General features: G+C 36.6%; 1 protein-coding gene across 11 annotated transcripts in view; it reads right to left on the reverse strand.

Moving 5' to 3' along the window:
- Positions 1-23,530, reverse strand: part of LOC120525680 (pumilio homolog 2-like) — a 255,653-nt gene that overhangs the window by 140,274 nt on the left and 91,849 nt on the right. For 9 of the 11 annotated variants that reach the window (XM_039748192.1, XM_039748184.1, XM_039748188.1 and 6 more), the window contains 2 exons: positions 13,202-13,301; positions 11,010-11,135 (listed from right to left, as the gene is read on the reverse strand). In XM_039748192.1, the coding sequence (XP_039604126.1) occupies positions 11,010-11,135; positions 13,202-13,301 (226 nt within the window). The remainder of the gene's footprint in view (positions 1-11,009; positions 11,136-13,201; positions 13,302-23,530) is intronic. The other 2 variants (XM_039748189.1, XM_039748185.1) reach the window with 1 other exon arrangement.

Below are 23,530 nucleotides of genomic sequence, written 5' to 3' on the forward strand. Positions count from 1 at the left end.
AAACCATCAAGCTGCTGACCTATATTACAATCAGATAACTGTTTTAAGAGTTAAATTAACAAATTATTTGACTTGTTTATGATTTGCTTGTGCTCTACCACTGTCAATACTAGATGTAATTACAGTCCTAATAAATTGTAACTAATCTCATGTAAAACAAAACTCAATCTTTAGTACACAGTTAACTTAAATGTTCTAAATACTAATTAAAATGGTTTTATACTGTAATTATAATTTAATTATAATTTTGTTATTTAAAATGCCCATTAAGGCACTGAAATCCATCTCCTCAGTAAAGAACAGTATCCAGGGAACAGAATATATTAAAGGTCACTGATAAAGTAAAGCAAACAAACTGCCTGTAGAATGCTGAACTTCTTTAAACAGTTCAACAACCTCAAGGTGAATTAAACAGACTTCATTAAATTATTTCTCTCCTTATTGTATTCATAACTCTCTTCTTGCCTATTCTTCTATACAACCATCCATCCAAGCATATAAATATACAGTAATCCCTCCTCGATCGCAGGGGTTGCATTCCAGAACCCCCAGCAATAGGACAAAATCTGTGAAGTAGAAACCATATGTTTGTATGGTTATTTTTATATATTTTAAGCTCTTAGAAACTCTCCCACACTGTTTATAAATATTCTTCGCACAGTTATACAGTAAACCCTCATTTATCGCAGTTAATCCATTCCAGACTCTACCGCGATAAATGTATTTCCACGAAGTAGGATGCTTTATTTATAAATCTAATAGTTTTGCAGTTAGATCATAGAAAACCTGTTTACGACCTTCCAAATAGGTTTTTTAACATTATTAGAGCCCTATAGACATGAAATAACACCCTTTAGTGAAAAGTTTAAACTGTGCTCCATGACAAGACAGAGATGACAGTTCATTCTCACAATTAAAAGAATGCAAACATATCTTCTTCTTCAAAGGAGCGTGCATCAGGGGCAGAGAATGTCAGAGAGAGAGAGAGAGAGAGAGAAGTAAACAATCAAAAATCAATAGGGCTGCTGGGCTTTTAAATATGCGAGCACTGTGATAAAGCGGCCGGAAAAAAGGGATCAATGTGAAGGTAGTCTTTTAGCATTTTTTAGAGGACCGTCCGTATCTTATAAGCAAACAGCCTCTGTGCAAACAGCCCCTTTGTTAACACCCCATCTGTCAGGATCAGAGAATGTCAGAGAGAGTGAGGGAGACAGAGAAAAGCAAACAATGAAAAATCAATACGTGTTGTTAGAGCTTTTAAGTGTACGAAGCACCATGCGGGAAGCATATCGTATATCATTAAGGAGTTTTATTTAATACGTAATACGTGCTCTGATTGGGTAGCTTCTCAGCCATCCGCCAATAGCGTCCCTTGTTTGAAATCAACTGGGCAAACAAACTGAGGAAGCATGTACCATAAATTAGAAGACCCATTGTCCACAGAGAAAAGCCAAGCAAACTGACACCTTTTATTGGCTAACTAAAAAGATTACAATATGCAAGCTTTCGAGGCAACTTAGGCCCCTTCTTCAGGTAAGATGTAATCAAAGATGTAATCATCTTGCCTGAAGAAGGGCCTGAGTTGCCTCGAAAACTTGCATATTGTAATCTTTAGTTAGCCAAAAGGTGTCACTTTGCTTGGCTTTTCTCTACATTCATAATGGCTAACATGGTACAACACCCTAGTACCATTGTCCACAGAAATAAGCGAACCAGCAAAAAATCTGTGATATATATTTAGATATGCTTACATTTAAAATCTGCGATGGAGTGAAGCCGCTAAAGTCGAAGCACAATATAGTGAGGGATCTGTTACCAATATAGTCTTTAAAAGAGAAAAAAGAAAAAAAAAAAAAAAAAAAAAAGAATTTTGCACTTAAAATATATATATATATAGTCTTCAGCAATTTTAGTGCATTAAGATGATATCCCCCGATAATAAACCCGGGTGATGGTGTTAAAGATATGTGCAAAATAAGCATAACAAGTCTTAATGCAGTAATAGCAATAACAGTAAACCAAGGGTATAATATTGAACAGTCTCGTTTAGGGTACACATGAAATAATTAGAAAAGAAAAAGAGAAAAAAAAGGAGGAAAAAGTAATTAAGCACAATAAAACAAACATATAGCACCCTAGTAAGTAATAATAAGAATATATGAGAATATATGCTGATAAAAAACCCGTATTTTAAAACGAATAGATCAGACAGTAGATTATTAATCCTAGCTTTATCATTTACCGCCATGACTCACTATTATGTATCAGAATAGTCCCAGGATCAGCTTTCTTAATTCATTTTCTGCTACTTCCTTGCTAGCGAAGACTTAGAAATGACCTTGCCATTCCACTTTCAGTTTTGCCGGATACAGGAAGCTGTATTTGACACTGGCTTGCCGAAGCTGCTGCTTAATATTATAGAAGGCTGCGCGTTTAATAGCTGTTGCTGGAGAGAAGTCAGGGAAGATACGAATGTGGTTATTTTCATATATAATATCTTCCTTGTTTCTGAGGAGTGCCATCACCTCTAGCTTAAATGATAATCGTTCAAAACGAACTATAAAAGATCTTGGTCGGGGTCTGATGGTGTTTGATCGCGTCTGATAAGCCGCTGCTATCTCCGATTCTGCTTTAAAGTCGCCCTCGATTATGTTAGAAAAAAGTTCAGCTGCGAATTTCACAGGGTTTGAACTTTCTCGATTCTCCGGCAGACCTTCAATTCTGACATTATACCTTCTACTCCCATCTTCTAAAGCAGCCAGTCTGTCTCCAAGTTTTTCTCCGAGTTTTTTACATTCAGAACTGACATTTACTGCTCTTTCCTCGGCACTGGTAGCTGAAGGTTCGGCCATTTCGATCCGATTCGTGAATGTCTCCTTAAGATGCTCCAATTGATCAGCAAGCGTGCTCAGTTTAACCGAGTTTTTTTGACTGCGCTCTTCAATTTTACCCAGCGCCTGTCGAAGCTCGAGTTGTACCTCTTGACATACCTTTCATTTGCCTGTTGGAATTCCTGTCGCAGCCTTTCATTTGCCAGTTGGAATTAATGTCGCAGCCATTCATTGGCCTGTTTCATCTCCTGTTTCAGTCTCTCAAGTGCCTTTGCCGTTGCTTTCTCATTAGCCTTCTTGCTTTTCTTTATATCTTGCGTGAGCTCAGCGAGCAACACTTTCAGTTCAGATAGCTCAATTGTGCCTTCTTGTACTGTAGATGAAGCAGCACACTTTGCTGAAGCCGGTGTCCCCGCTGCTCCAGGCTCGCGTAATTGCGTAACTGAAGCCGCGGACTTCCTGGCCCATTCCAGTTTCAGGTAATCTTCTTCAATCAGCGAGCTATCCACATCTGCACTCACGATCGCACCTTTGCTCCCCTTTTCGCTCTCAGCCGGCGATGATGTAGCGGACCGTGGTCCCGAGGAGTCTGTGCTTTCGCCCATCTGATCCAGGTCTGTCTCTGATAGGCCGTATCTTGAACTGGGGCTTGCTGATCGCAGCTTGGATGTAGCTTTAGTTTTCGATTCTTTCGAACCCCCCTTCTTGTTTGCCATGTTTATATGTGCTTACATATACTGTAGCAGTCCCTCTCGGGTTGAATAAATACAGGATATCTCAGAATAATAAGCAAATAATATGAAAAATAGCACCACTGCTAGCGGAGCTCCACTTCAGACGTCCATCTCTCGCATCGGACGAGACACAGATATCTTTATCTTTTAACCCTAAAGCGCCACTGCATGGGGGCTTGTTGTGCTTTGGACGTGCTTTGTCTCTGGGTATGTCAGAGGACTGGGACTGCGTGAAGTGGGTTTTAGCCTCACTTGGGGAGGCAAAAGGGAGGGGGGGGTTAAGGGGAAGAGAAAGAGAGCAGGCTTGATCTATACCTAATCTATCATCTCAATCTTTATAATTATAACTATCAACGTAATAATAAGCTGCATGGCAACAACTCTTGGGGAAATAGGAAATTAAGACCTAAACTATTTCACTTCCAGTTAAGACTATAAAATGACATCAAAAACTCAGAATCAGTGTCTCCATGATGGGACAGTTAACTTCGTAAGCTGGAATGTTAAAGGCCTGAATCACGAATTAAAGAGAAAGAAAGTACTTTCTCACCTAACAGGTCTAAATGCTAAAATAGTATTTTTACAGGAAACCCACTTACTAAGTAAGGATCAGTTCCGGCTGCAAAAGACTGGACTGGCCAAATGTTCCATTCTAGTTTTACAAAGAAAACTAGAGGGTGGGAATTCTCATACATAGAACAGTACCATTTGTAGCATCAGATGTAGTATTGGATCCTGAAGGGAGATATGTAATGGTCATGGGAGACTTATCTAACTGTAAAATGATTTTGATAAATGTTTATGCACCTAATGTTGATGATAAGGAATTTATACAAAATTTATTTGCATCCATTCCCAATCTGAACACTCATAAACTTATAATGGCTGGGGACTTTAATTGTGTTTAAATCCACTTTTAGATAAGACTTCCTCCACAGGGGAACGCAACTAACACCGCAAAGATAATTACAAAGTTTATAACTGATCACAACTTATCAGATCCCTGGAGGTTTTTAAACCCAAATTCAAGAACATATTCTTTCTACTCACCAGTACATCATTGCTACTCAAGGATTGATTACTTCTTTATAGATAATAACTTCTTGCCTAAGATTAAATCTTGTAAATACGATGCTATTGTTATTTCAGACCATGCTCCTATGATCTTGGAGCTGAAATTACTAAGCCCCATACACTCACCCCAGATGGCCTCAACCCGCTTCTATTAGCTGACGAGAATTGTACTGAATTTATATCCAAACAAAAATTCTTTCTAGAGACAAATACATCCCCTGAGATCTCTGCAGGAATACTCTGGGAAACTCTTAAGGCCTTCTTAAGAGGACAGATTATCTCATATCTTTCCCACAGAAATAAATCCGAAGTGAATAAAGTAGCAGAGATAAAAAGCGAAATTACTAAAATAGATGAAGAACATGCCAGACTACCAAGCGAGACTCTACATAAGAGGAGGCAGGCTCTACATTCAGAATTAAACCTCTTGACAACTAAAGAAACTGAACAACTAATTTACAAATCCAGACATCATTATTATGAACATGGAGAGAAAGCTAATAAGCTTTTAGCTCAACAAATTCACAAGCAAGATGTATGCATACGCAATCTCGTAATCACTAACACTAACGGAGATAAAATCATCAACACAAAAATATAATGCACACTTTCAGAGACTACTATAAATCCCTATATACTACTGAGTTTAAAGATGATACAGATACCATAAATTGACGCTTTTAGTGTGGAGGAACTTGATAAACCTCTGGCATTATCAGAATTACTGGATGCTATAAAGTCACTCCAAGGTGGAAAAGCAGCAGGCCCTGACGGCTACCCTGCAGAGTTTTACAAGAAATTCTCAGCTAGCTCCCCTCCTATTAGCAACATTTACAGAAGCCAGAGATAACCAATCTCTTCCACAAACCTTTCGCCAAGCACTAATCACTGTCTTTCCAAAACAAAATAAGGACTTATTACAATGTGCATCATACAGACCAATTTCACTTCTGAATAACGACGTTAAAATACTCTCTAAAATCATAGCTAGAAGGATGGAGAAAGTGCTCCCTCGTAATATCACAAGACCAAACTGGATTTATATTAGGGCCGACACTTATCTTCAAATCTTCGACGCCTGTTTAATGTAATATACTCACCAACTAAATCAAACACCCCAGAAATATTATTATCATTGGATGCAGAAAAAGCATTCGACATGATTGAATGGAAATACCTTTTACTATTTGGAGAAGTTTGGGTTTGGCCCAACATTTGTGCATGGATTAAATTACTGTATACTAACCCAGAAGCTTCAGTTTGCATCAATAACATTTGCTCAGACTACTTTAAACTAGAGCGTGGCACAAGACAAGGATGCCCTTGTCACCACTGCTGTTTGCAATTGCCATTGAACCACTGGCAATACATTGTCGAAATACTGATCAGATAAAGGGGATTAGCAGAGAAGGACTGGAACAGAAAATCTCATTATATGCAGATGACATGGTACTGTATATATCGGACCCAGAAAATTCTGTGCCTGCAGTCTTAGCAGCACTCACAGAATTTCAAAAGCTCTCTGGTCTCAGAATTAATCTGAATAAAAGTGTACTCTTTCCGTGAATTCTCAAGCATATAATATTAGATTAGACACCCTACCTTTTATCATTGCAGAACAGTTTAAATACCTGGGGTAAACATCACAAGTAAACATAAAGCTCTTATCAACAAAATTTGTCTCTGCATGGAAAAAATTAAACAAGACTTGCATAGATGGTCAACCCTTCATCTCACACTAGCTGGAAGAATTAACACTGTTAAGATGAATATTCTTCCTAAGCTCCTTTTTATTTCAAAACATACCAATATACATTAATAAATCATTCTTTAAGCAATTAGATTCAACAATAACCTCATTTATTTGGAATTCAAAACATCCACGCATCAAAAGAGACCCTACAAAGACAAAAGGCAGAAGGCGGCATGGCTCTACCTAACTTCCAGTTTTATTACTGGGCGCAAATATACAGGCGATAAGAACCTGGACACAAATAGAAGAACATACACAGGCTTGGACCGCAATAGAAGTAAAATCCTGCAGTACTTCTTTGTATTCCTTGCTCTGTGCTCTTATAAACATACGTTATCGGCAATACACTAATAACCCAATTGTGCTCCACTCACTTAGAATCTGGAACCAATGTAGAAAGCATTTTAAGACGGAGAAGCTTCTTCTGTGGCACCCTGCAAGAGAACCACCTCTTTCAACCTTCACAAACATATGCAGTTTTAATATCTGGAAAAATTTGGAATTAACTTGCTTAGAGATCTTTATATAGACAACGTCTTTGCATCCTATGAACAATTACATTCCAAATTTAACATTCCAGCTACTCAAGGGAACTTTGTTAAACAGAACCTTCCAGATTTTCCTCATCTTGCACAATATTGCTCAATAAGGAATTAGACTCCATCTCTACAATATATAAAATCATTTTACAATCCCTTCCTTTCAAAGATCCAAGAGACCACTGGGAAAAAGATCTCTCAATTAATATATCAGAAAAGGAGTGGAAAGTAGCAATGCAGAGAATTCACTCGAGCTCCATATGCGCAAAGCATACAATTATACAACTCAAAATTATATATCGAGCACATCTGTCCCGACTAAAACTCTCCAAAATGTTTCCAGGGCATGATCCAACCTGCGAACGTTGCAACCAAGCCCCAGCCTCACTGGGTCACATGTTCTGGGCCTGCACCAAATTAACATTATTCTGGACAAAAATTTTAATTACCTCTCAGACAGCCTTGGACTCACAATCCCTCCTAACCCATTAACAGCTGTGTTTGGGGTTCTTCCAGAGGGGCTTAAAGTGGAGAAGGACAAACAAATTGTGATTGCATTCACTACACTCTTGGCACGCAGACTTATTCTGATAAACTGGAAGAACCCAAACTCTCCTCTTTTAAGTCAGTGGGAAACCAATGTGTTATATTATTTGAAATTGGAAAAAATCAAATACTCAGTTAGAGGATCCATACAGACTTATTTCAAAACATGGCAGGATCTAATCAGTAATATTTTAAAATAAGTTTATAAAGCACAGAGAATTTATTAACTTAGGTATGTTTACAAGCCTTAAATTTTACGCCGTTTGGCTTGCTCTCTCTCTCAGGGGTGGGGATCGATCTGTTCTTAACATAATTCTTTTTGTTGTAAAAACGTGATTGCTATGTATGGATTGTAATAAAATTTAAAAAAAAAATATAGTGAGGGATCACTGTATGTACTATTTTACTAAGTCTCTCTTGCCTGCTAAACAACCTAAGAATAACCATGTCTTGGGGCTGCAGGAATAATGACATGAATATAGAAAGAATGTGCAAATTTGAAAAGAATGCACTTCAACTGAGAAACAAGGCACTGACAGATTTCAGGTAGAAGTGCTACCAGCTATACCATTAGGTAGGAGCAGTAACTGGTTACTTGTGTGAAATCTAAAGCTTTCGTAGCCCCTCAGGATCCAAATTTACCACCACTGGTCTCTATGGCAAACCTTTAAAATTTTCAGTCTAGAGCAGTGACTTGACCAGTCTTTTGACATCTCCTAGTTAAATATAAATCCTTTGCAACATAAACAGTTTTTTGTGTTTAGGATCTCACACCAGTATATAGATATTAAAAGTTTTAATGTATAATCTTTAGGGCTATATAGTAAGTGATGTGCAGTCTAGGTGATATAGGTGGTTTTATGGTTTTCAAAAAATTACACTAGGCAATTTCCAAAACATTTAATATGATTTTAGTATCTTGTGTAACTGCATAAATATTGCTAAGTAAAAACCTGAAAGAAACAAGAGTTCTGCATATGTATATATATTCAATCTGTTTTAGTGCAGTTTTGGTACATTTGGCACAAAATGCAAACACTTAAAACGATGCAGTCCTGAAATGCTATGTAAAGTTATTCTCATTTCTGTCACTTTTACTCCAAGAAAGCCTTTTAAATTGAGCTATTGTCTCACATGATCGGTTTTTATATGAAAATTGAATATTTTGGCAACTTACAGCAGGGAACAGTAGTCACGTCAGAAATAAATTTGCTGAAATATTTGTAGCAAGAGCAAATGAAGTTTCAGTAGGTAAAGAAAAAGAAGCTGCATTTATTCCATCTTTAGATTTAGAAAGGGCACTCAACAGGATCTCACGAGAGATGGTGAAGGGGGCATTAAGAATGTTCGGTCTAAACAAATGGTTAGTGTTTGTTGTGAAGTCAATGTATGATGAAGTATGAACAATGGTCTTGTATGCCGATGGCCTCACAGTATTGGCAAAAAGTGAAGCGGACCTGAAGGGAAAGTAAAAGGCTTCAAGGTAAATGTGGAAAAGGGTAAGGTGACAGCTGGAGGCATGGAAGAGGTGGGTGCATTACTCATATGTTTGGTAGTCCAATATGAGGGTTGCTGAGTAAACAAACAACGTTGTGGTGAGAACAGTAGTCTGCACTCAGCAAATGTGACCTTTGTTGGTAGAATGTGCGTGAAATAGGTGCAGAATATCAATACAGTAACTGTATATTTAAATATCTGCAAGAGGATTTTTTTTGGAAGAAAGTAGGGAAGTTCTGCGAAATCTCTCTAGCACTGAATGGAAAAGTTTATGAAAGCTATGTGAGCAGTAATATACATCTTAGGAGTGATACATGGCCAATGAAATAAAGCTAGAAGAACACAGAAGGGAATAATCATGCAGTTGTTTGGACTATCACAAAATTAAGTCAAACAAAAGACTTGGTGTGGAGGAGATATGTGTTTTGATGGGAAGGCATGGGGGGGTGGGGGGTGGTTCTGGACAAGTTGAGCAAATGACAGAGATATGACTGATGAACAGGTGTTCGGTGCCAAGGTTCCAGAGGAAGGGCAGAAAAAAAAAAAAAAAAAATCCACATTGTTGGAGGAGGTGTTGGGGTTAACTAAAAAAATGAATCTATAATGGTTATTCAGGACTAGGGAGAGTAGAATAATAGAATTACAGTAATCCCTCCTCGATAGATGAAAATTCTCGAAGTAGAAACCATATGTTTGTATGGTTATTTTTATATATTTTAAGCCCTTATAAATTCTCCCACACTGTTAACATTATTAGAGCCCTCTAGACATGAAATAACACCTTTTCGTCAAAAGTTTAAACTGTGCTCTATTACAAGACAGAGATGACAGTTCTTTCTCACAATTAAAAGAATGCAAACATATCTTCCTCTTCAAAGAATGCGTGTCAGGAGCAGAGAATGTCAGAGAGAGAGAGAGCGTGCCAGAAAAGCAAACAATCAAAAAATCAATACGTGCTTTTGGGCTTATAAGTATGCTTAAGCACCGCGATAAAGACGTAATCAAAGATGTAATCATCTTGCCTGAAGAAGGGGCCTGAGTTGCCTCGAAAGATTGCATATTATTATCTTTTTAGTTAGCCAAAAAAAGGTGTCATTTTGCTTGGCTTTTCTCTACATTCATAATGACTAACACTGAGGAAGTATGTACCATAAATTAAAAGATCCATTGTCCGCAGAAATCCGCAAACCAGCGAAAAATCCGTGATATATATTTAGATATGCTTACATTTAAAATCCACGATAGAGTGAAGCCGCGAAAGTCGAAGCGCGATATAGCGAGAGATTACTGTATATTTTTAGTATTTGGCTAACCTAATTAAACCCCAAAAATACCTATTAAAATTAATGATAAAAAACAAACAGCATGTGTTTTTTAAATGTGAGAATCAGCCATTAACTAAGATTCTGACCACAAGACGCTGCATGTGAAAATTAATGAATAGATGGAATGGTCAGTTAAAAACAAATAATTCAGCCTTTGTACAAATCTATTCTTGCAAACAAATTATACTCAAAATTGTTATACACAGTGCTAATTAATTCAACAGAACAGTAAGCTCTATATATGTCTCTCATATGATTTTAATGATAAAATAAAAATCATACCTTATAAAATGTAAAAATAGTTTGTTGTGGCACAGCTGAGTGCTAATGTGTTTCGTGTTGGTTAGACATGCAAGTAAGAATTATACTCTTACTACTACTTGGATATTCCGTTATGAAGTTTATATGCACTGGAACAAGGATTATGTACAGTATGTGTTAAAATAAAAGATAAATAATCAGCCTTTGAAATTTTTTGAAAATAATGGGGGGGAGGGGGATGCTCTCTTAAACCAACAGTTTTTTTTTTTTATTTCTTTTAAGAATTACTCAAGCTGGTTATTTGAATTTAAAAAATGTAATACAGGTAGAGGACTGTCTGCCAAAATAAGTGACAAGTGGTGTATATTTTAAAATAGAACAAGCTTACAGTTTCCCTACAGAATGGGTCTACATCTATAAAATTACCAAAAACAAAAAAATCTACATACCTGCTAAAGTAGCTGCTGCTGCAATCCCAGCTGCAGTATAAGGGTCAGTTCCAGGTGGGGCTGTACCAATTATGTATGGATTTGGCACAAAAGCAGCTGGAGCAAGGCCTGCTGAAAATACACCTGCTATTAACAAAAAAGGAAATATTTAAGCACCAATTATAGATACAACAGAATTATAATTAATTTGTATCATTTGTTATCAAACCTTGGTGTTTAATGGCAAAGACAAATAAACTTGATTCACATCAGTATATTTTTAGAAATATAACTATCTTCCTGGCATGAGGTTTAAGTGTGCAGCCTACACAATTAGATAGGTAACAAGGGTGATCTGGTCTCATTAAAGGATCAAATGAGTGAAAAATGGATACATTTACAACCATTTTACAAAACAATTGGAATAAATAAATTACTGCAAACTCTTCATAATAAAGCCCATGGTAAATCAGCAAAACATTGACAACAGAGAGAATACAATAGATACCTAAAACTTGCAAAGGCTAATCAATTCATAAAAAAAAACACTAGTCTTTGAAAGCTATAATTAAACTCGGCACAAAGAAAAAAAGACAAAACAAACAGCTTGATTGTCATTATCTGAATCTACCAAAGTTGACAGATTTTTCCAACTCTTCTATTATGAAAAACGGCTCTTAGACCTTCTTTCTTGCTCATTTTACCTTTGCGTCAAAATTCACACAGCATGGGATAACTATCCCAAAGTATTATAACTTTAAATTAAGAATTGGGGAGGCAAGCCTTTATTTCAAATATAACATAAAAACACACTGTAGAAGTGTATGAAAGGGTGGGTCTTGCACTTTAGAAGGTTGGGTAAACTTCGGGTCATACTTGGATAAGTCAATTTCTCTCAGGTAAAAACTGGACTTTTTAAAATTTGCATAATGCCATCACCTCCTTAGTTTTGCTATACTATACTGGAGCTAAAACTACACTAAAACACACTACAAACTGTAAAAGTACAGTATTTGCTAGCTTTTGCATGTTTAATACGATGATTCACTTTAACTTGATATGTTCCTTTCACTGACTCATAAAAGTACTCTTTAAAATCAGTACTGTACATAACTACAATTTCATTCATCAAAGTTAAAGAAAGACTACATCACAAAGCTTCTGCAAAAGGGAAAAAAAAGTTATTTCCATCTTGGAAATATAAAAAGGTATAAGCCACCATACTCTGACTTGTCTATTCTGGCAATAAAGTAGTAAACTGCAGAAAGATTCAAGGTTGTAAAGGATTTCTGTCCCACTTCTAAGAATTAAAACTCCTAAAAGCACTGCTGAGAGAGCTGGAGAATTATATATCCTATTATAATTTTAATCATCCTTTTTGATTCATACTACTTGACGCTTCACACTAAGGAGCAGCAGTAATACATGCCAAGTTTTTGTTTTCAGGCAGCAAGTTACTTAATCTTTAAACAACAATAGATCATAGTATGTAGCTTACTGTATTTTAAATGTTCTTCATTTCAAATAATGTAAGCAAAAAATAATTTTTAATGTAAACTCTAAGAATGAAATAATTTTACAGCTGTGGTTCATCCCCAGGGACCCCATGTGTATGCACCTTTTTGATCCAAACTTTTGTTTATAATTAGATTCCTAGCGCAGTTAAGTGAACTTGTCATTTCCCCATTTCTGTGTTTTAGAAATCAATCTATAGATTACATGGCTAACTTTGATCATTTTTTTATTAAACTGTACCAAACATTGATGTATGCTACATGGAAATGGTTTTAATTTGTTCTTTAAGACTTTTTTTATCATTATTTATCAGCAAAAGACAGTTAAGCATTTAAAGCTATACAAAAAAGCACAAATATTGGTAAATGTCAAATTTTAAAAATCTCACTGCTGTGCTTTTCTAAATACAAAATAAGTGCACAGAAAAAGAAAACAAGCTAATAAAATGACGCCGATTTGAGATAAAATGACTCATTGATTGTGAAGTTGGTTGGAGCAAAAACCTGCAGCTACAGAAGTCCCCAGCACCATGGCTTTAGAGCAAATGAACAACTGAAGAAACTAAATACCTTTTTAGGTGTTTCCAAGCTTTGGCATCTTTTAGTTAAAAATCTGCATCTAGCAGTTTTACAAACTTACCATTTAAAATCAAAAATCAAAGCAAGAAAAGAAGCAACTAAAAGGAATACCAATCTCACCTATATGCTGCTGTTGGGCTGCTGCTGCAGCAAGGGCATACTGCTGCTGTTGAGCTGCTGTCAGCTGTTGAACAGTTAATGCATTCTGCCTCTGAAAAATCTGGAACAAATTATATAAAAATGGTTAAAATGTGGTACGTTCTGCAATTTAAAATTATTAAATTTGTAATAAGGTCTTACTTTATTACTTTCATGTGAATTAGGCCATTTTGGCAATGTAGTGCGTTTGTTTATACTCTAGTTTAGTTTTGCTTTATCAAAGGAAATCCATTTTCTGAGAGATGGGAGTAAAATCAGCTGTTATGTCCTTGCTGGGATGCTCAACAGCAGAGATGTTTTTCTAACCTTTTGACTATTACCTTTTTTGTTGCATTTACAAGATGTACAATGTCACAGCACTGTCTCACTTTAAAATTTAGTACTGCTCAGAAATCATTATAGATTTACAAGTGTATGAACACAAATAATTGTTAATACTTTATGGGTCTTTGCATTTTTAACATTACTGTCTTTTAGAGATGTCACAAGAATTATATTTCGATACTTATTCAGTGCCAAAGTTCCAAAAATATAATGGTAGCTTTTTTACAGTATTACTTGTACCAAGATCAAACAAGGTGTAACCATTTAACTTGTATTGTTATGCATTTGAAAATGGAGATTTAATAGCTTTAAACCGAATCCTAAAAATCCTGATATATAAACTGAGAGTTTGCATTCATTTTCTGATTGCAATGAACACTTCTACAAATGTCCATCAGAACAAGCATCCATCAAATGTTACAAACGTAACAGTGTGGTTAACTGACAAACCAGCCTTTAAAAGCATGTTGTTACAAAAATAGCTTTAAAACTTGGTTTAAGGGAAATACAGTATCCTGAATTATCTTGCAACTCACTAATTTAACAGTTTATATACAGAACAATGTTTGAATTATTAGGTTGTTGTAATAAGAATAGAAGTTTAATGTCACTGTGCTCTGTACAATAATTATTTTATAAATCCACTTACATGTACAGGCCAGGCCAAAGTTAGCAAACAGGGGCTCTCAACATTTAGAACTGCTAGGCAAGCATTTGAAAAGAGAAGGCACAACTACGAAAATGGGCATTGTACTATTTCTGTATGTTAGAGATGAAATAGAATCCTCTCCTTCTCTTGTCTGGAACCAAAATAAGGGCCTGCAAGTGGAGAAGGCAGTATAAAAAGACTTGGACAGCAGCCAAACACTTTGAAGCCGACGGACAGATGGGTGATATCATCATCCGTCCTGAAAACCCTTCCAGCCCAGCGACGAAAAATGGCAGACTTTATAGGCTTCCTGTCTGTAATGCTGCGTAAATTGTCATTAAAGAAAGCTAAGTTATTTTCTCTTATGTGATTTTTACCGGCGCATCACTATGGGAGAGGTATCGCCTTTTAATATCATATCTATATAGTTTTCGGTTACTTAAAACACAGCAATTACAAAAGATCTTATTCCTACTAGGGAGCTATCGCCCCCTATAGGAACAGTTGTGTATGTATTTTAAGAAGTATTTTTCAGCTACTGAACAGAAAAACTCAGAATAAATCAATAAAAGGCACAATATAAATTAGATACTTTATGATAACTTCTTTCTGAATACAACACTATAAACCGTTCTTTTGTTGTCACACTGGTGGGATCTTCACATTAAAGTTGAAGGCCTGCATTAGTTTTTGATATTTATGAATGCCAAACTTGTTTACTTAAATGACAGCTGGGTACCTATTTCTTAGATAAACCAGTATTTTAAAGCTTTTGTTACTGTTAGTATTTATATATTTTATATTGTACTATGAGAAAAAAGCATATTAATTGTTCACTCCAATAATGCAGGAAGGTACCCTAATGAAAAGCCAGTGAATAGGATTTCTGTTTTTGCTATGGTATTGAAATGTATCAAGCAGTATGAAATTTCACTGTTTGCAAAGCACTTCGAGTAGTGAGAAGAACACTATATAAATGTAAAAAAATATTAATTTACTATTACTATATTTGTAAATGTATGTATGCATGCTGAGCCTGTATTTTGAAGCCATAAACAATCATATATTGAACTAGAATTAAACATATAATGAAATTAATGAAGGCACTGCACTCCTTTTCATATTATCATCATGTTGATCGGCAAAAATAAAAATACCTCAATTACAGCAATATGAATGAAATGAATGAATGAAAGACCTGCTTTTCAGATCACATGAAGAGGATTTCTTTTTCATTTGACAGGACAAATGAAGAAACTAATATTTAGACTGATATGTCTACATTTTACAAGGGTTTGTAGTTTAGTTCATAATTGGAATCATGCTCATTATTTAAAACTCCTTGACAGTTAATAAAGTGGGACAATCCCTGCCAAGCCCATAATCAAACAATAATGTCTTTCAGTAGTTTAAATTAAATGTCACTATGCTAAGAATTGTTAAATATACTGATTCATGGGCTTGATGATGTGAAGAATCAGTGTCAAGACTGTTTAACTGAAGCCTTTTAACTTTGTCATTAGGGGCAAAAGAGGAAATAAAAATTAAAATCATAAAATAAAAATGAAATACATCTTTTGCAATTTTATTTTCAAAGTCTACACACAAGAATGCTGAAAAACAAAACATGAAATAACACCAATTGCAATTTCATTTTCAGGCTGAATAGCAATGAAGCTACAAAAATGAAAAATAAAACACAAATAAGCATGGGTGCCACCTGTTGCTCATTGAACTTTCATTTTCAAGTTATCATAATGCAAATACTGCGGTTCATTGGGCGGAGCTTTGCACCTTGATTTCCCACAATTCTTTGTGCTTTGTAGATGTGACCAATTTGAGGGATAAAACACTTCTCACGACTGTGCTTAATTCACAAGATTTTGATCTTTTCACCTCTTTACTGTGAGCGTCTCAGCGAAACTGTCTCTCAAAATCTGAAAGACAGACCACACAATTGCCGTTCTGAAGTAATGTGTTATTTTAATTATAATGTCTAACATTACATTACATCATAATTTACATGTATTTATTCTGAAGTGGAAACTGGATACTTTGTAGTTTTGTTTTTTCTTGTTATTATATAATTTACCCCTATACAGTTTTTATCCCCTCCTCCTCCCCCCCATTCCACTGTAGTTGAATAAAACAGCATTTGCTCAAAGCCGAAATCAGATAAAGCCTCTTGAATCCTGCTAAAGTGAGAGTGGATATTGAAGGCAAGTTCTAAATTTTTAGCTCTCTGGATGAAGCAGAAAAAATGCTAAGAAAGTTGATCCGGACACTTTTCGAAATATGATCGTGAGATACATCATGTCCTAGCAAGGCAATGAAGATTTTACCTATAATTTGGTACATTTGAAATGAGATTTATGCCGTAATTATTCCCTTCTCGGCTATTTTTATGTTTTATTTACAATTATAACAAAAAAGGGGACGGTTTAGCATCATACCGTTGGCTTATTGTATTAAGATTATATTATCATACATTATCTGCTTTCCATAGCTACTGTTTAACATCATTCCCTTGGCTTGTTCTTTTGGGACTGTTTAAGATTATACACTAGGTTTATAGTATTTGGACTGTATTGCCAATAAATATCTTTACTTTAATCTTTCTACACCGCTGCTGGGAGGGGTTTGTTTTGTATTGGACATGCTCTCTCTCTAGACATGTCAGAGGACTAAATCCAGTCTCACTTGGGGAGACAATACAGGGGGTTGGGAGTGGGAGAGAGATATTTCTACTCTATCCTTTTCACTCCCACAATTGTGACAACACATCAATAGGCTTCATAGGCATAAATCCTGGCAAAATTGGAAATCATGGTTAAAACTGACATGTAATAATGTACAACCTTAATTTAAGACTATAAAATGTCAACAACAGGCTCATCTCTATGATCAACAATGAACTTTGTGAACCGGATGCCAAAGATCTTGATCATGAATTAAAGAGAAAGAAAGTATTCCCTAACCTAACAGATCTAAGCGACAAGACAGTATTTTTACAGGATAATCACTTATTCAGCTAGGATCAGTTTCAGTTGCAAAGAGATTGGACTGGCCAGTGATGGTGCGGGTTGGTTCCTTGCTTCCTCTTCATTTTTGCGAGTCTCTTGAACTTGAGACTGTGAGTACCGTAATCGAGATGGCAGATGAGGACAATCACATATGAAGCAAGGGGATGGTGAAAAGTGCTCAAGTACTTTTATTAAAACAGTCAAACAACAGTGTTCAAAAACTGCTGTGCTCAAAATGCTTCATAAATAAATAATCCATAAAAACAAAGGTGAGGTGGAGGTTAAAAATGTAAACAAATCCATTCAAATCAGAGGTTGAAACACAGGCAGGAAATTTTGCTAAAACACTAGCCTCAATGCCTTTTTAAAACCAACTCCTCCTTGTCTAACCCCTTCCCAGATCTTGCAGACCAAGGAGAAGTCTACCAGCAAATGCAAACAATCTTTTGTCCTGGCTCGTGTCCCCGTCACCACTTCCTCAGTGTTCCACAGAGGAGACACCGAGCACTGCTCTGCCTGTACCGCTGCCAGTCTGTCGGCTCCTCCCGACATGAGCACGCTGCACTCCCACTGCTGCCAGTCCATCGGCTCCTCCCAGCAAGAGACCATTACTGAGCTCAATGGTCGCTCCTGCTACTTGGTCACTCAGAAGGAGCAACCGTTCAGCCTCCTCCTGAGCACTGGCCACACACTTCTCCCTGGGGCTCCATACCAGTCCATCTGCTTCTTTTCCTCACACAGGCTCTCTCTCTCACTACTACCTTTCATCTTCCTTTCTTTAACCTCCATTCTCTCTTGATCTTTACTTCAGTTCCATCTCCCCTATCACACTTCCCTTTTTAAACGCTGGAACATTGCATAGCCATGGCAATCAGCAGCTCCTGGTGCGAATTAGGGGTCCGGGTGAAACTGCACCTGTGCACTAAATGCAGGTCCATCATGCACAGGAACCGCTCTTGCCATGCTATCACTCCCCCGCCTGAAGACGGGCTGAAAAAGCCAATCAGCCGTGGACCTCACTTTACCACTTGGCCAAATATTCCACTCCAGCACTAAAGTAAACTAGAGGTGTAAGAATTTTAATACATAAAACAACTTCATTTGTAGTATCAGATGTAGTATATGACCATGAAGGACAATATGTGATTGTGATGGGTAATTTATTGTATTGTAAAGTGATTTTGATAAATATCAATGCACCCAATGTGGATGATAGAGACTTCATCCAAAACCTATTTGCAACAATTGTACGGTTGGTAATTGATCACAACTTATCAGACCCTTGGAGCTTTCAAAATCCAAACTCAAGGGCATATTCCTTATTCTCAACAGTACATCACTGTTACTCAAGAATTGATTAGTTCTTTATAGATAACTTTTTGTGCACAATTAAATCTTGCAAGTACAACGCTATCGTCATCTCCAAACAATGCCTCTCTGATAATGGAGCTCAAATCACCACACCCCACATACACATCCTGCAGCTGCTGGCATCTTAACTCCCTGTTATTAGCTGATGAGAACTGTACAGAATTTATATGCAAGCAATTTTTTTAAGAGACAAATCCTTCCTCAGAGGTTTCTGCAGGAATACTCTGGGAAACTTTGAAGGCATTTTTAAAACGTCAGATTATTTTCTCACTCTCCCATAAAAATAAATTGGAAACCAAGAAGGAATCAGAGTTAACCAGTGCAATTACAAAAATAATAACACCACACCCAGGGCCTCATGTATAAACATTGCGTATGCACAAAAATGTTGCGTACTCCCATTTCCAAGCTCAAATTGCGACGTATAAAACCTAAACTTGCTATAAAGCCACACACATTTTCACGGTAGCTAAATGCTTGGCGTATGCAAGTTCTCTGCTCGGTTTTGCAAACTGGCAGCACCCAGCGTCAAAGCAGTGCTTTTGTTCCAGTGTGGTTTCCCTTTCTTTTTTAGATCCACATCCCTGACACGGCTTTATCATGTACAGTGATCCCTTGCTGTATCGCGCTTTGACTTTCGAGGTTTTGCTCTATCGCGGATTTTATATGTAAGCATATGTAAATGTATATTGCGGATTTTTCGCTGATTCGCGGATTTCTGCGACAATGGGTCTTTTAATTTATGGTACATGCTTCCTCAGTTTGTTTGCCCAGTTGATTTCATACAAGGGACGCTATTGGCGGATGGCTTAAAAGCTACCCAATCAGAGCACGTATTACATATTAACTAAAACTCCTCAATGCTATAAGATATGCCTCCTGCGCTTTGCTCGATTGTTTGCTTGTCTCTGCCTCTATCTTACCCTCTCTGACATTCTCTGCGCCTGACGGAGAGGGTGTGTGCTGAGGTGCTGTTTGCACAGAAGCTGTTTGCCTAGTGGATACAGACGCTCCTCTAAGAAATGCCGCTTTATCGAGGTGCGTCCAAAAGCACACTTATTGATTTTTGATTGTTTGCTTTAATCTCGCTCTCTCTCTCTCTCTCTCTGACGTTCTCTGCGCTTGACGGAGGAGATGTGAGCAGAGGGGCTTTTTGCTTAAAAGATAGGGACGCTCCTGTAAAAAATGCTGAAAGGCTACCTTCGCATTGATCCCTTCATTGCCGCTGCTTTATCGCGGTGCTTGCATACTTAAAAGCGCAACAGCCCTATTGATTTTTCATTGTTTACTTTACTCTATCTATGACATTCTCCGCTCCTTACACGCACTTTGAAGAGGAAGATATGTTTGCATTCTTTTAATTGTGAGAAAGAACTGTCATCTCTGTCTTGTCATGGAGCACAGTTTAAACTTTTGACTAAAGGGTGTTATTTCATGTCTAGAGGGCTCTAATAATGTTAAAAAACGTATTTAGAAGGTCGTAAACAGGTTTTCTATGCTCTAACTGCGAAAATATTAGATTTATAAATAAAGAATCCTACTGGGAAATTCATTTATCTGTCTGGAGCGGATTAACCGCGATAAACAAGGGTTTACTGTATAACTGTGCGGAGAATATTTATAAAGTGTGGGAGAGTTTCTAAGGGCTTAAAATATATAAAAATAATCATACAAACATATGGTTTCTACTTCGCGGATTTTCACCTATCGCGGGGGGGTCTGGAACGCAACCCCCGCGATCGAGGAGGGATTACTGTACACTGAAATTAAGCGTATATTGTTTATTAGTTTAAGGCCTCTGATTGTAATTAACCTGTAACAATATAATGGTCCACAGAATGGCCAAACTGTTCCAAATACCATAACTGCTTTTGCGTGGTTACTCTTACTGCACCTTATTCTTCTTTCAGCTGCTCCCATTAGGGGTTGCCACAGCAGATCATCTTTTTCCATATTACTCTTACTGCACCATTCAGAGTATTCATATCACTGTATCTGAGAATCACAGCTCTACAGCAGCTGAGCAGAAAGAGAATTATCGGTACACAGTATCTAGCACATGCTGCCTCAGCCATGCTGCCTATTTGAACTGCTCTCATATGGCAAACGCTTCAGAGTCTTTCCTGCACTGACCTTGTGACTCAGAAACAGTTCCATCCGAAGAACTATTAACGCAATCAATCAGTCCATCAAGTGCTCTTTGTAGAACTGTTTGTACTTATAAGTACAATTATCTCATTATAAACTTGCGATAGTTATAATATTGCACAACCTGAGCCACTTTATAAAGTGCATATTTACATATGATGACGATATTTTTAAGATGAAATGCAGCAAAATATATTATATTATACAGTTAAACTTTAACTTCATTTAAATAATCTATATTGTTAATAATTAAACACATGAGGACACAGTGTCGCAGTGCTAGCTAGTTCAAGGATTCTGGGGCTGGCGCAACACTGGAAAGATAGATGGATAGAATAAACAAACATGTACTACAAAGACATTTCAATGTTCCTTAAAAGTTTTGAAGAATCGGTTTTCTCCGCTTACAGAATGCTCAACGTCTATTACAGAGCTGATTGTGTAGCAATTGGGTATTTGAAGAAAGAAAAGGAAGGACAGGCATTGGGGGTTAGTACATTTGAAAGAGACAGTACTGCTGCAATAAAGTATTTAATCGAAGGTCGCACATGGCGCAGCAAGCATCTTGCACGGTGTAGGAACAATTTCTTCACAGGGCGCCAGCTTGTCACTATCACTGCACCGCCAAGGTCCCATGTTTAATAATATGCTTTAAATTCCTATCATCATGAAAATGATATCCAGTATATATCTCAGTATTTTAATTATTCAGAGAGCTGTAATATCACAAATGTAATGGATTCTGTGTCCAGTCAGAGGAAAACAAAGCCAGTTTAAGAAGCACGTAGTGATTCACACATAGAGCACATACAAAAAGCATTTAACGTGCTACTTTAGTTATGATGGGATTTGAGAAACTAGTAAATTAAACGATTTTAAGATGAAGTTTATGATGTTCTACTTTAATGGCAAAATGAACTATGTGATTAAAGTGGAAATTTTGAGATTAAAGTTTTCAAGCTTTTTTTCTCACCTTGTCCCTATTTATTTTCTTTTCCCAGTATCCTAATAAGCAATCCACGGCAACTTTGATATCTGACAGCTTCTTTTTTATTTCAGGCACTGTGCGACTCTGTGAATTTGAGCTTTCAAGTTTCTCCGACACTTACTTTTGTTGTTTATACCACTGTTTAAACCAACAAATAGTACATTTTTCCTTGCCTCCACTTGGTATTCGCTGAAAATCTTCTATTCTCTCCCTGTGCTTTTGCCATTACCTTTTAACAGAACGCTGAGCTTAAGGGCTATTTATATTGATTTGCATATTCAAAGAGGCGTAATTTTGGGAGGAATTTGGGAGTGGCAGCAGGCGCATGTACGTGCGTTACTTTTCACTCTCACCGGAATTTATGTAGCGGAAGAACGTGGAAGATGCAAATTTATGCATCTGGATTTTTTTGTGTGTACACATATTTCCGCTTTTGTCCTTGCGCAATATTTTAGTGTGAATTCTACACACGCCATATACATGAAGCCCCAGGTCTCCAAAAGAGGCACTTTATAGGAAAAGAAAGGCTTTGCAATCAAAACTCATTCTCGACAACAAAAGAAATGGAACAACTCATCTTTAAATCGTTACATCATTACTAAGAACATGGAGACTTAACATTGACTGTTCTCTTTTAAAAAGCATCTGAGATAAAGGGAATTATCAGAGAAGGACTTGAACATAAAATATCACTATATGCAGATGATATGGTACTATATACATATCATACCCACAAAATTCTGTGCCTGCAGTCCTAAACGTTCTAGTAGAACTTCAAAAGATATCTGCACTCAAAATAAATTTGAATTAAAGTGTGCTTTTCCAATGAATTTTCTAGCAGACAACATTAGATTGGACATCTTCCTTTTAATCCTCGTAGATCACTTTAAATACAGTATCTAGGGATAAACATCACAAGTAAATATAGAGCTCTTTTTCAAAACTTTGCTGTCTGCATCGAAGAACTCAAGACATGCACAGATGGCCTATTCTCCATCTCACATTAGCAGGGAGAATTAACACTGTCTAGATGAATATCCTTCCTAAGCTTCTTTTTCTATTTCAAAACATCCCAATATACATTAACAAATCATTTTTAAAGAAATTAGATTTAATCCTAACCTCATTTATGTGGAATTCAAAAACATCCCTACATTTAAAGGATTACCCTACAACGACCTAAAGCAGAAGGCAGTATGGCTCTACCTAACTTTCAATTTTATTACTGGGTGGCAAATATATAAGCTATAAAAACCTGGCCATTGACACAAATAGATGAACACATACAAACTTGGTTTGCAATAGAAATAAAATCCTGCAGTACTTTATATTTATTGCTTTGTGCTCCAGTAAATACAAATTATTATCAATATACTAACAACCCAATTATCCTTTCTTCACTCAGAATATGGAGCCAATGTAGAAAGCAATTCAAGATAGAGAAGCTTTATCTGTGGCACCTCTAAACAATAATCATCTTTTTCCACCGGCTCAAATGTTCATGTTTGGAAAATGTACGGGATTAAATCATTTAGAGATTTATATACAGATAATGTCTTTGCATCCTATGAGCAATTACACTCCAAATTTAGCTTCCCATCAACATCATTTTTTCCTTTATTTCTAAATTAGAAAATTTGGTAAATGAAATCTGCCCAATTTTCCCTCACCTCTCATCTATTTCTATTCCAGAAGAAATATTGATTAGTCTTAAAACTCAGACAGCATTTCTATAATATATATAAATATTTTAAAGTCCCTTCCTTTTAAAGACCCCAGAGTAGTGG

Source organism: Polypterus senegalus, chromosome 3, assembly GCF_016835505.1.
Source record: "Polypterus senegalus isolate Bchr_013 chromosome 3, ASM1683550v1, whole genome shotgun sequence".
Taxonomy (NCBI): domain Eukaryota; kingdom Metazoa; phylum Chordata; class Cladistia; order Polypteriformes; family Polypteridae; genus Polypterus; species Polypterus senegalus.